Consider the following 13,420-nt stretch of genomic DNA (forward strand, 5'->3'; position numbering starts at 1 on the left):
CTTACTACCTATCATAGCCATTATGTAAGCAAATACATTGTAACACTTAAAATCACATGCTTGAATAACCAGGTGCTAATTATGTATATCTGCAATTGCCTTGTTCCTTCCACTCTCTGACCCAACACAGTAAGTAAATAACATTACAAAAATCTCAATGTCTAGCAGTCAGATATAACAGAAGACAAAACAACACGCTCTTTCCTATGGGACAGTAATCAGTAAGGTCGTATTTTAAACTCTGGAGTATATCAGAGATTAATACAGCGCTTTCATTGTGACTTAAAACAAATTCAATGGAACTTAATGTGCTGTAATTACACAGGTTTCAGAGAACACTTCCAAATCAAAATTCAGTGACGCAAATTGACTGCAAAGTTTAATATACACAGGGAACTGACTAGGCCAACTCCTGCTGTCAAATATTAAGATCAGCCCTTTTGGAAGTCTGCACCAAAGAGCGTTTACCCAAACTTGGGCACCAGCACTATCACTGGAAGTTCCTAATCAAATGTAACATAAAAATATTACAAAGGTAAATTATTTCTTCGTTCCATCTTACTGTATTTTTTCCTACTCCTTAGAGTAACGGAACTAAAATTGGCCTTATATTTGTCTGAACTTTAATAGCATATACTTCTAAGGCCTTTTAAAACATATCCAGGTTACCTCAGGCCTCGGGGAGGATAGCATTTGCAGGCTCTTAAGAAAATGCTCTGCCAGCATTTTTGTTCTCCGTTGCGAAGAAGGAGGAATGACTTTAGGACTTCTGCTGATTCCAAGTTATGATAGCGTGGCGCAGGAAAAGCAGCATGCTGGAAAGCACTGACCCATAAAGCACTTGGCGACCCACTAGCATCCTAAAGGCATACGTCACTCCTGAGAGGTTGCAGGGTGCTAGGTGTGTTCGTCAGCTATGTGACAATCCCAGTTGTCCAAGAGCATACAGAAATTTCCCACGCCGTAAGACTATCAAAATAAATATTCCAAAGCTATTACAAGGGTTTTCGTATTACTTTTTTTTTTATCATAACCTGGGAACAATCTGAATACAAGTATCAACATTTAGTTCTACATATGCACAGAAGTAAATGTGATTACTTCTGTGGACATTGTTTTCGCTGCTCAAGCTGTAAAACACAAACAGTAAGAAAAATAATTCAGGATTTAGCTAGAAGATTGCAGTAGAAATTTGAATTACAAACAGTAGCAAAGATTTCAGACTTCTATAGTACAACCTTACATACATAGCAAAGCCATAAAGTACAAGAAACCGAAGAATAAAATCAAAACTTTTAAGGAGACTGACTGCACCAAAGTAATTTTTGCAACCAATACTCAGAAAAGCTTACATATTTCGAGTATAACTGACATTAAGCTAATGACTGCAAGATTACTATAACTGACGTTAAACTAAGGACTGAGAGAAACAAGCAGTACCATCAATTCGGGCAGGAGGAAAATCTTTGCATCCTAAACGATTATTTCAGTAATGAAGTTTAGGAAGGAAAGAAACGGACATTTAAATTGGACTCAATAAGCTGAAAAGTGCCGAAAGACTGAGCTTCAGCAAGCGAGGGTGCTCATGTGCGTACGTGCATGTGTGCCTGTGCATACAGAGGCACGCCGAGGCTTACTGAAGGTCAGCCTTCTGCTTTTACAGTCCCCTGCATCTAATCGTTAGTAAGCCAGGATACACGTGTGTGTGTGTGTGTGTACACACACGCAAACGGGCTTAAAGATGACAACACACATACAGGCATTACACTCCAGTCCTGCGCCAGACAGCTACGCGCTATTAAAAACAGGGTTTTGGAGCAGAAACGCCGCTTCACCCCCAAGGCAGGCACCAGCCAGCGATACCTGACCCTGCCCCGTCCCTAACTCCGCAGCGAGGCAGGCGTGAACTGCAGTCCTGCTTCGACTACGCTCTGCGGAGAGGCCGGCCACCCCCTCACCGGCGGGGGACGCGCTCGGGAAAACCCACCGCCCCCAGAGCCGGACCAACCGCCGAGGGGCAGCCGGAGGGAGGGGAAGGGGGGCGGGCAAAGGCGCTCTCCCGTGCGGGCCGGCAGCGCGGCTGAGGCCGGCCAGCCGTCCCCTCAGAGGGCCGCCGGGGGGGCAGCTCCCGCCGGGGCCAGCTCCCGCCGGGGCCGCGCCGCCCGGCCAAGGCCCGGCTGTCAGAGCCCCGCCGCCGCCGCCGGGGCAGGGGAGGCGGCGGGGCCGCGCTCGGGCCCGTAGCGGCGCTGGAGAAGCGCCGGGGGGTCCCCGCCAGACCCCCGAGCCCGGGAGACGAGGGCCGGGGGGGGAAGGGCGCCCTAGCTACCCCCTCCCCCGCCCCGCCGCGCCGCGCCGCCCCGAGGAGGCGAGGGAGGCGAGCGAGCCGCCGCACTCACTCACCACTCGGTAGCGGCTGGCGGGCTGGTGGTGATCCATCCTGGCCGCCCGCGGACACGCACAGCCGCGGCCGCAGCTCCTCCGACCGGCCCCGCGTCCCTCGGCCCTGCCGCCGCCGCCCCGGCCCTCCCCCGTCGCGGCCGCCCCCCGGCGGCGGAGCCGGCCCAGGCACCGCCCTCCCCGTGCACCGCCCCCGCCAGGGGAGGCGCCGGCAGAGCCACGCCGGGCGTGGGGGGCGCGATGCGGCTGCGGCAGCCATTTTGTCCCCGCGTCTGTGGGCGTGCGGCCGCGCTGGCTGCGGCAGGTAGGCGGGGTCGCGCCGCCTTCCTTCCCGGCCGGCCGCCCCGGCGTCGGTCCTCTCCCCGTGTTTTCTTCGGGGCTGCGGAGCCGGCGGCCTCCCGCCTGTGGGCCTCGCCATCTCTGCCGCCGCTGAAGGCGCCGAGGGTTGCTGCCTGCCGTCGGTCCGCTAGGCCGAGCGCTGTTAGAGGGCTTGGCCCTACTGCAGGCATGCACATCGTGCTGAGCTGAGCTGAGCCGAGCCGAGCCGAGCCGAGCCGAGCCGACTGGCCGTGCTCGCGGCCATCCTCAGCCCCTTCCCGGCTGACTGCGCATACACGGTGCCCAGCTCGTGACCAGACGTCTGCACATAAGCCTTTTTCTCGCTCTTTTCTCTGCAGTACTGTCCCGTGAGGCTGTTGTGTCCCAAAACGGTGCCTTGCTTAGATACTTGCCTTCATGGGGTGAGAAAATACAGGATATGGCACTGAGCATCCTTTGGATGTGGAGAATGATCTTGAATAGGCATCTCCCTGTAACAATTTTGAGTTACGAACCTAGCTGCCCTCAGTTCCTTCGAAAATTCAAGGCAAAGCGCCATTCTCTGACAAGAAGATGTGACTTTCTCCTCCTCTTTTCCTTCTAAAACTGTAAATGTTTCTGTATTTACATGTTTTTGACTTCCTGGGGTAAAACCAGTGAAAAACACCTTCACCCATAGCGGCGCATCAGATGAGGATGACTCATTCCTAGGTTCCCAGACTCTCAGAGATGTAGCTGTGGTACGAAACAATTTCAAAATAGCTGTAGATACAGCTCCTAGCTGCAGTGGAGAGGGGCGTCTGTACGTGTAGCGGAGCATAACTGATCTGCAAGGTAAATGCTCTCATGAAAGCAGCTTCTTGCTGTCACTAATGGCTTGCAACCAGAACTTTGTCCTGCAGCCCAGCTCATCGCCTTCATCCAGGCTGCTCGCTTGTGTGGAGGCTGACCTGCGTGGCGGGGTAAGTGTTTTCGTGCAGGCAGTCATTACTGATAAACTGGGTGAGGACTCGAGGGAGTGAAGTGCCAGTATGTGCGCGTAGGAGGGCAGAGAAGTGCAGAGCGAGCTCCGAGTTTTGTTTCTAGGCGGGGGTGGGAGTGAAGATATACAGGATTATGGGGGAGGTGGAGGGTGGAAGCGTGAGGCTTTCTGTGTGCGCCCAGGACCTCGCTTGCAGCCCGTATCTGGCTAATGCAGCGGTTACTAAAGCTACCCAAACAAAACAAGTTTGGGAAGTGTGGGCCTACTCTGTTGTTCATTGCATTTGTTGTGTTCTTCATACAAGAGCTCTGTTGCACATTCAAAAGCCTTAACAGTTAGGAAACAAAGTTGGCAGAGAAATACAGGTTAGAAATGGAGTAATATTATTATTTTCCTAACAGGATTTCCTCCTTTTTCCTCTTTACCTCCATATATAATGAAAGTTTCTATGTTTAATTATTCTGTCTTGAAAGGAACAGTTATTAGTAAAGGTCATGTTGAGTTTAAGAATAGTCTGTACAGAGTACTGCACTGTGCTTCTGTTACCAAACAGAAGGAAAATCTCTTGATTTTATTACCAGATTTCATGGGAAATGGAATTTGGACCATTCATGTAATAGGTTTAACTTCTAGTGTCTTATATGTTGTTAGAAATAAATTTCCCCAAAGTGAACTGTTTCTGAAGTGTTGCATGTGACACCTCTGACCAGGATGACGTTTCCTGAAAAGTGTATAAAAAAGAAATGGAGTGTTGATCTGAAATTTTGAAAATGTCATCTGACCTCCACGGGTTTTTTAAATGTTTTTTTGTAACTCAGCTCTGTGGAATACACTCTCCTAGAAACTCCAACTTGGGCATTAGTGAATAGCCACCAAATAGCATTTCAGTCTGTAAATGTTAGAATACAATTGAGTAAGCATCTATTAAGATGTAACTTTCAGTTTTGAACTTGTGCAAAGCACTTCTTTTAAGGGAAGAAAGGACAGTAGGCAAGAACCAGAATGTCTTTAATAGGGAAATTAGAAAATATTCCATAGAAGCTTAGGAAAAGGGTCAGTAGAGGCAGGGGTGGATTCAATAGAGGTAGTAAAGGGGTGCATGAGGAGGGAGTTTCATACGGAGGGATGAATTTTGGATGGGTGGTACAACTTATGAAATATACAGAGACTCGGCTTCTTTTTCTTCAGGAATATTATCAGTGTACTTACGGAACTCAAAACAGACGATGTGACTAATTTAGGCTTTAAATATGTCCATCTTTCAGTTCTTGTTCTTTCTGGAACATTGTAACTTTTTTTTTAAAGCGATGTAATTGGGTAGGGGGCTATGTCATAGTAGTGGTAGAAGGGTAAAAGGTCATGCATTTCTGTCAGATCTTTATATTTTCAAAATATATTTTAATTGTATATTTTAATTTAACTGTCTGGTTCCAGAGGTTTTGACTATAGCATAATATTAATCTATAATGCAAAGTAATCAGTAAGCACTAAGGCACCTTTATATCACAGAACCACAGAAGGGTTGAGGTTGGAAGTGACTTCCGGAGGTCATCTGATCCAACCCCCCTGCTCAAGCAGGGCCACATAGAGCTGGTTGCCCAAGACCATGTCCAGATGGCTTTTGAATATCTCCAAGTATGGAGACCCCACAGTCTCTCTGGGCAACCTGTGCTCCTGCTCTGTCAATCTCATGGTAAAAAAAAAAAAAAAAAAAGCGTTTGCTGATGTTAACCTCCTGTGTTTCTGTGTGTGCCCATTGCCTCTGGTCCTCTCACTGGGCACCACTGAAGAGAGCCTGGCTCCATCCTCTTTGCACTTTTTGTACTTCAGGTATTTATATACATTGATGAGATCCCCCCCGAGCCTTCTATTCTCCAGGCTGAACAGTACCAGCTCTCTCAGCCTTTTCGCACAGGAGAGATGCTCCAGTCCCTTCATCGGTTTCGTGGCCCTTTGTTAGACTCTCTCCAGTATGTCCACATCTCTCTTGTACTCTCCTGTACAAAATAGATACTGCATGTGAGAAATGTGTATTTCAGAACTGTTAGGACTTTATTACTTAGATGAACAAGTCATGTTGACTAAACCATTTTAATATTAGTTTTAAGATTTACTTTTTCAGTTTGACCTTCTTAAACCTTAAGGGCCTACAGTGGCAGTAGTGGTTATCACTGTTTTCTGCATCCCGCAGTAAATTGTTTATTGTAAAAGATCTGTATTTAAGGAAACATGAATAGTGTTCTAAATAGCACGTAAACAAAATAGTGTCAAAATGACATTTAAAAGAAAGTATTGCTTCAGATTTGTTTTAGTAAAGAAAAAGCTTAATTGCAATTAGTCAGCAAGTTTACAACAGTTTAAACTTTGCTCCACCGTGAAAACGAGCCAAGAAAAGAATCTTCTTGGTAGTAATAACTGTTGCAAGCTCAGTTCTGCAAAAAGTTGACTTGAAGGATGTGATCTGAATTCAGACAAGTCTGAACGTAATGGCACAAAGGCAAGCAGTACAAGACTGTTGGCAATTTTAAACTTGTTTTTCATTCCTTATTCAATCAATGGCCAGGAAATAAGAAAGCACTATATTTAACTTTACACTTCTTCACCTGTATAAGCCTATTCAAATTGTTAAGGTTTCTGACGAAATTTACATAATAGATAGATTTCAGAACTAGGTTAATCTTATCTTAACAAACATATATAAAACCAATACTGCATATTGATATTATTCTACAATTTTGTATTATTTTAAGTAAATATTATGCTTACTGTCCTATTTTGCTTGCTGTACCATATAAAGAATTTAGAATAAAAGCTGTACATTTCTATCCACAAGCTGAACAAAAAATAAGATTTCAGTTTTTGTAGCTTCATTTTACATCTTGAACATTGGTTTTCAGACCTCTAATACAGATAATGTCAGTGGGAAATAAATAGATTTTTCTAAATGTGAATCTAATGAAATTAATGTACCTAATTTACTCATGGAGACTCCTGAAACCAGGCTGTGAATTTACTGACTGTATTTGTTTTCCTCACTGTTTTCAAACTCTGTTTATAAACTATTTAGTTTTAATTACATGATATTGGTTATGTAAATTGCACAAAATTTCTGATCTCTGTGTGAGTTTAGATAGCTACTTTAAGCAGGAAGTTGGCTTAAAGAAACCATTGGAACTAAATTTCTTAGAAATAAACAGCAGGAGGTTGGTTTGGTTTTCTTCATCTTTTCTTCCTTTTTTATGCAGCACAGGCAATGCCAGAGCCATCAACAGGGACCCTGGGCTGCCTTTAAGATTTTGCAGCTGAATACAGATTTTCAATTACATTGTCGTCATCTTTCTTCAGTGTGTAGGTACATGTGTATAGTCTTGCAAATCTGGTCCTTGGGTATGTCCAAATACCATGCGGCTATATCTGAACTGGCTTTAAATGTCATTACTACAACACAGAGCCCAGGGTGGGAAACATCTCAAATATTTGCCTTGGTCTAGGATGGATTTTGCAGCCTGCACGGATCTCTATACTGCCACAGCTATTTCCTGTTAGTCACAGAGACAGTTTTAAACTAGTTCAGGTATATTCTGGCAAGCTTATCATAGCTGTGCATAGCTGTACTTTGTCTAAACTGGTAGCATGGTCAGATACCTATGTCTCTCTTGTCTCCCTTACAACTTACTTACACTAATTAGCTCTGCTGGCCACAAGTGTGGTTAAGGCAGGAGACCACAGAAGTGAAGGAACATTATGTGCCAAACAGACGTAGCTACACTTCAGACAAATTCAGGGAGCCAATGCTCAGATTAGCAGCAGTACAGTTTCTTCAGTGTAGCTTGGTGTTTTTGCAGAAAAAAAGAGTGTAGCAAGCTGCCACTGAGAGATGATTGCTTAGCCAGTTTTGTGGAGTAAGCTATGAATCTAGAGGAAGTGGTACAGAGTCCATAAGTACAGGCTGAGGCAGCGTGTGCTTGTCTCTCAGAGTGGATTCTTCTTAAAAAGTCATATTTCCACATACTGTGACACAAACTGGATGTTGCCATGAAGAATGAATGCAAAGGCTGACGGCATTTCACACACGTGACAGAGGAGGGTCTAACAGCGAGTAAGAAGGATCTGCTACGTCCCACCTCTTTGGACAGGCGTATGTACTTTGAGAGAAGTCAGTGCAAAGCAGAGTCATCACAGGAGTACACACTTGAGTGTGTGCCAGTTTGAAGTTGTTCTCTTTAAAACTAGTTTGTCTCTTTAAAATCTATGAGTTTATAACTATTTTTTTGAAAATGCCTTGTAATAAAATATAATAATTTAGATATTTGTATATAACAAACATCGGTGGTGGACACTACCTAAAAAAACCCAAACAACAAAACTGAGAAGTAATTACAATGTTTTAAAAATCTATATGGTATAGTTTTTCAGTGTTTTTTCAAAGACAGATCTGATGTTAAAAATCTAGTCTTGACAGTAGCCAACACGTGCTGTTATGGAAATAGACAATGTTTAACAAACAAATGGCTTTGAAGTTTCCATTTAACAAATGGGGTTGAATGGAATGTGCAGAAGTCGGGCAGAGTCCATAAAACTGGTGACAGTAAAGTAGAAATACAGAACAAAGAATATAAATATGCACCAAATTATGAAGGAATGTGGGAGATATGTGAGAAAATACGTCCAGTTAGAAAACAAAGAACAAAAAAAAAAGTCCCCAAACCCTTGAGATCTGTTGGGAAAAATGGAGAAAATGGTAGAAAATACAGATGGCAATATGCTTCATGCATTGAAAGTCAATACAGATGGATACTACAAGAAGAAATCCATTGCTATTGTGAAGTCCTATTTGGACAGGACATTTCCGCTCTGATCTTAGCAATACTTGTATTTTTTGTACTATCAGTAAGGTATGATTAAGTAGAAAACAGTTTTAGTGTGTATTCCTTAGGAAAAAGGATTATTCAAATATTTGTTCAGCCATTAATCTGAAGGCTACTTTGTTTTTAAATTGGTTCTGGGTCTTCTGTGAATGATGTGAATATTGTCTCTATTTTAAAACATCTTGAACGACATTATGTGAGAATAAGTGCACAAAAAATCTAAACAGTAAAGGCCTGGATGTTATCTGAAAATTGTTTTGTTATACAACTAGAAGAGGAAAGGCCAAGTAATAGATACACAAGTAACTCCATGCTCTTGTAGTGCCAGTATTGCTTTAAAATATTAACTGCAATGCATGGTCTCTGACCTACAGGAACAGAGGGATGCTGAGTATATATTCACAGTAAGTTACTGCTAGGCCAGTAAGTCTAATGTATTGGCATTTGTCCTAACACTTAAATACAAAAATCTATTTGAAAAAGCTATAAAGTGAAAATGGTCTTTTCGGTATCAAGATGATGCTGATCATTCAAATTAGATGTCCTGCACAGTACTGATAATGGTTTTTGTTCTAAATAATTTTCAGTCTGTTCATCATTATGTATGTTTCCCATATATACAGCTCTTGAGCAGGCTTTATGCCCAAATTGATTTTCTTCTGTATAAAATAAAGCTCTGCAGAAATTATAAACCTCTTGGATTGGAACCACCCTTTTATTCTGTGTTTGTAATACAACTGCATTAAAAACCACACAGTGCTGTGCTGTTACAGTGGCTCCTTGTAATGCTAGCTTAGTCTCCTTTGAATGTAAGTAAGTCAGAATATAAACAAAAATAGAGCATTACCATGCCATTAACCACCATATCATCAAGCAAACCTAGCCAGCTGCAATGCTAACTCAGCCTAAATTCTAAGGCCCCGTGCCTCGAGTTTCCTGTAGAGTAAGCACTCTGTATCTCGCAAAGCCTTCAGACGACTTTTAGAGGATTTCTGACATGCATAGTTTTTACCTGTTAGCTACGCATGAGCTTAGATGGCAGTTAAAACTGTCTGTGTACAACTGCTTACCTCAACAGGTAACTTGTTAAACATGGAGAAAAATGTTCTTTTTCACTGGTCAAGCATGTTAACAGTCAAACAACATATATCCCACTGTAGTATTTCAGCTAGAGGCAGTTGCCTAAATTTTATACAGACATACCTCAGGAACTAGTAATACGCAAACACATAGTCACAACTATAATTAAAATTGCTAAAGTCCTTTCTATATCCTTGTTTTCAAAAGCATGTAGCTTTCTGGAAAAAATGCCTAGTTTGCTGAATCTGAGCGGAAGTATCCATCAACATCCGAACTGACCTAGGACTGCAGTGGCAGACAGTAAAAATGGATTTTGAGAAATAATCTTCAATGACAATTTCCACTGAAGCTAGCTTTTGTTCAGTTGTGAGGTGCATATATATAGCTTCGGGCATGATATTTCAGCATTCATATCACTTTTGAGGCAAAAAAGACAGTGCTATGCTTGAGTGTCTTAAATGCTGCTGGGAACGTACAGAAGTGCTCTAAACTCAGCAGTTCAGTAAGGGTTTGATCCTGTGGTTATGTGAGTTCAGCTTAACGAAAGGAGGAACACTTATCTCGAAATATTTGTCAGCTGCGTTGCCCAGATTTATTCCACTACAGAGCAGTTAGCTCACCTAAATTTAGATGTTTCTGTTACAGACGTCTGCATCAGATCTAGATATCTGGATGTTTTTTATAGTGAGTGGAGAAAAACAGGCACTTTCACGATGCAATTCATCTCATTCTAAGATAAATGCCTCTGGTCCTGTCACTGGGCACCACTGAAAAGCATCTGGCTGCCTTTTCTTCATTCCCTCCCTTCAGGTATTTATATAGAGATGGATGGGACCCCCCTGAGCCTTCTCTTCTCCATGCTGAACAATCCCAGCTCTCTCAGCCTTGAGGAGCCAACAAGGAAAGGTGCTTTCCTGGGCTTGACACTTACAAAGAAGGAAGAACTGGTCAGGGATTTGAAAGGTGGAGGTGGCCTTGGCTGCAGTGGCCGTGTGACCGCTGGAGTCACCAGATCCAGGAGGATCCAAGGGGAGGAGGAGCCTAGGAGGAGGAAGCAGGGCAAAAAGCAGGGCAAAAAGCAGGGCCACAAGCCTGCATTTCAGGAAATCAGTCTTCAGCCTCTTCAGAGATCTTCTTGGAAGAATTCCATGGGATATGACCCTGGAAAGAAGAAGGGTCCAGGAGAGCTGATTGATATTCAGAGGTCACCTCCTCCAAGCTCAAGCAAGGTCCGTCACAACAAGGAAGAGATCAAACATGCAGGAGTCCTGCATGGATAAGCAAGGAGCGCCTAAATGAATTCAGACATGAAAAGGAAATGCACAACATGGGGAAGCTGGCGGGTGACCCATAGGGTGTGCAGAATGTATCTTTAATAAGGGTATGTTTGTCAGAAAAATAGCAGAAGGTATTTCATCTCAGTGTTGGAGGGGTTTTGGTTTTGTTTTTCTTTTTTTTTCTTTTTAGGATATCTCATTTGATTAGCCCTTTCTGGCTGGAAAGTTGAAGAAAAGGCCACTTAAGGGCTAATTTTGCTCATCACAGAATAAGGGGGTAAAGATGAAAGAGGGAAAAGATATTCAAGAGGTTAATTCTGGGCACAGGAGACTAGTCTCCTGTACTTCTGGAACCGTGTTCACATGCCAGCCATATTCTGTTGGAGATGAAAACCATGTGGGCATCAACCACCATGCTAGCTCTGCAATGTGGCCATAACAGAAAAAAAAACCCAGGTGCCCATCTCAGAAAGGAGAATGAATAACTGAGGATCAGGACCATGGCATGTTCCAGCCATAAGTCTATAACTTAATAAGTACATTGAGTAAGAATTAAGTGAGCTTATTTCCTTGTCATTTGGAATACTCTGCAGTGAGAGCTTCCAGAAGTGCTGAATCATGTGCTGACAATACTGCTGCTAAGCGGTTTGCACTGACAAATACAATAAGAAGCAAGATGGTGGGAATTGAAAATGGGAGCCTCTGTAAAATCTGTAGGCAATGTTAAGTCTCAGAAAGAAGAGAAGGCACTAGACAGGAGGAGAAACAAGTGAAAAATTATTTGCAAGAACCTTTGGAAACTTAGAAACCAACAGATGTGAGAAACCATATTGCCTAAGATGCTGGCTGATACTTTGAGAGAGTTTGACTGGAACTAAGAAATAGTTCTTTGCTGCCTGTACTTATGGATCTAAGATTGCTTTCCTAGGTCTTGTTTCCATTGACCGTATCCCAACTCCATTTGAAGGACAGACTCAGGCATGCATCATATCAAATTTCCTAGCCTTTTATATATACCATTCCAAGTTTCAACAGAAATGAAGCCCAGAATTGTGGGCTGAATGGGACCCATAGTGTTTTCCAGCATTTTTTTCTGATGTTTACAACTGGAGATGAAGATCTGGGTCTTGTGCAAGAATCCTAGCAAAAGTGAATCTATATGTAGCAGGTATAGTGACAAGTCAGCAGGTACTACAGGAATATGACTGCAGCTCAGGTGTCAACAAGCAACACAATGTTACTCAACTCAGCACACAGATGTCCACTTGGAAGGACATGTTGGTCTCAACTATTTCTACTCTGAGGCAGATGTCCCAGTCATGAAAGAAGCGTGGTATTTGTTTGGCTCATTCGGACACCATCAGACTTATGAATGATAGAAAAGCTGGTTCCAAATGTGTAATGTACCAATTGTTCTGATGTATGAGCTCTTGCAGAATGAAAGCCTGTGTAGATAAGACCATGGTATTTGCATTTCAAAACACTTATGCCAAGCATGTGCTTTTCAGGATGACTTTTAGAAACGTTATTTGATCTTAGCACTATCAGAACTAGGTAAGGAAAATGTTAATAATTCACTCTCCTTGAAGATCAAGGAATGCATTGCCAGGATTCAAGACACATTCAGGACACTATAGGTGGGGCTGGGCTCTTCAAATGTTGGCATCTGTTACAGGGTGAGCTGAATAGCTCTCCAGACTCTTCAGCCTTACAGCCCAGTGCATACAGTGCTACCATTACGAGCAGTAGCCTGCAGGCGCTGTGTTAAGCTGACAACACAGGTGTTAGGACATGTCAGGATTCACCTGAATTTGTCTTGACCTGCCTGGAGGTTGGGTTTAGTTTGTTTAGCTGTAACAGCAGTTGTCTGATAACCAGGTGACTGTTACCTGATTTGATTCAGCCTTTGCTTAGCTTTGTACAGTTGAATGGTGTAAGGCTTATTGTAATATACATTTTTAGAAGTAGTAGCTACAACATGTAGTTTTTCTTTCTATAGTGACCTACCTATGACGCTAGAATAAAAATGGAGTAGAGAGAAGTACAGGCATAGGATGATAGGTGGAGCCTTGAATGTGCAGACACAGGTTGATAACGGAGGGCCCCTGGGTCATAAACAACTCAGCAGTAGTCAGTTACTGGCCACCAAAGGAATGCAGCCTTGGGAGCTGGGTAAAACAATTTAGGAGTAACAAAAAGACCAAAGAACAGGCATCTGATGTATGTAAAACATACCGTACATAGTGGCTTGGGATGTAATGTGGAATTGTGAACCAATGAATAAGGAGCAAGCGGACTGTGTTAGCAAGTACATAATAATGACACTAAGCAGACCCAAGAGTAAGGAGTAAGAAACCATCAATACCAACATATTTTCAGAAAAGAGGAGGAAGAACACCTCAACATCATACCTCTTCCATGGATGACTGGCCCTGACACCCTCCTCCCCAGATGAAAGCCATCAATCTTAGGATGTGATCTCTGTGTCACCAGAATGA

The 13,420-nt window shown here is 43.2% G+C and overlaps 1 protein-coding gene across 5 annotated transcripts in view; it reads right to left on the reverse strand.

Annotated features, from left to right (window-relative positions):
• NDFIP2 (Nedd4 family interacting protein 2) overlaps positions 1–2,558 on the reverse strand; it is a 48,813-nt gene extending 46,255 nt beyond the window's left edge. For 4 of the 5 annotated variants that reach the window (XM_087757067.1, XM_087757063.1, XM_087757065.1 and 1 more), the window contains exons 1-2: positions 2,401–2,532; positions 670–969 (exon numbers count right to left, since the gene is read on the reverse strand). In XM_087757067.1, the coding sequence (XP_087613193.1) occupies positions 670–726 (57 nt within the window). In that variant the 5' untranslated portion in view covers positions 727–969; positions 2,401–2,532. Of the gene's footprint in view, positions 1–669; positions 970–2,400 lie in introns of all 5 variants that reach the window. The other variant, XM_087757066.1, reaches the window with a different exon arrangement.
• Positions 2,559–13,420: the final 10,862 nt, after the last annotated feature.

The sequence above is a fragment of the Nipponia nippon genome, unplaced genomic scaffold (assembly GCF_047370975.1).
Source record: "Nipponia nippon isolate SJK-2023a ecotype South Korea unplaced genomic scaffold, ASM4737097v1 scaffold_2, whole genome shotgun sequence".
Lineage (NCBI taxonomy): Eukaryota > Metazoa > Chordata > Aves > Pelecaniformes > Threskiornithidae > Nipponia > Nipponia nippon.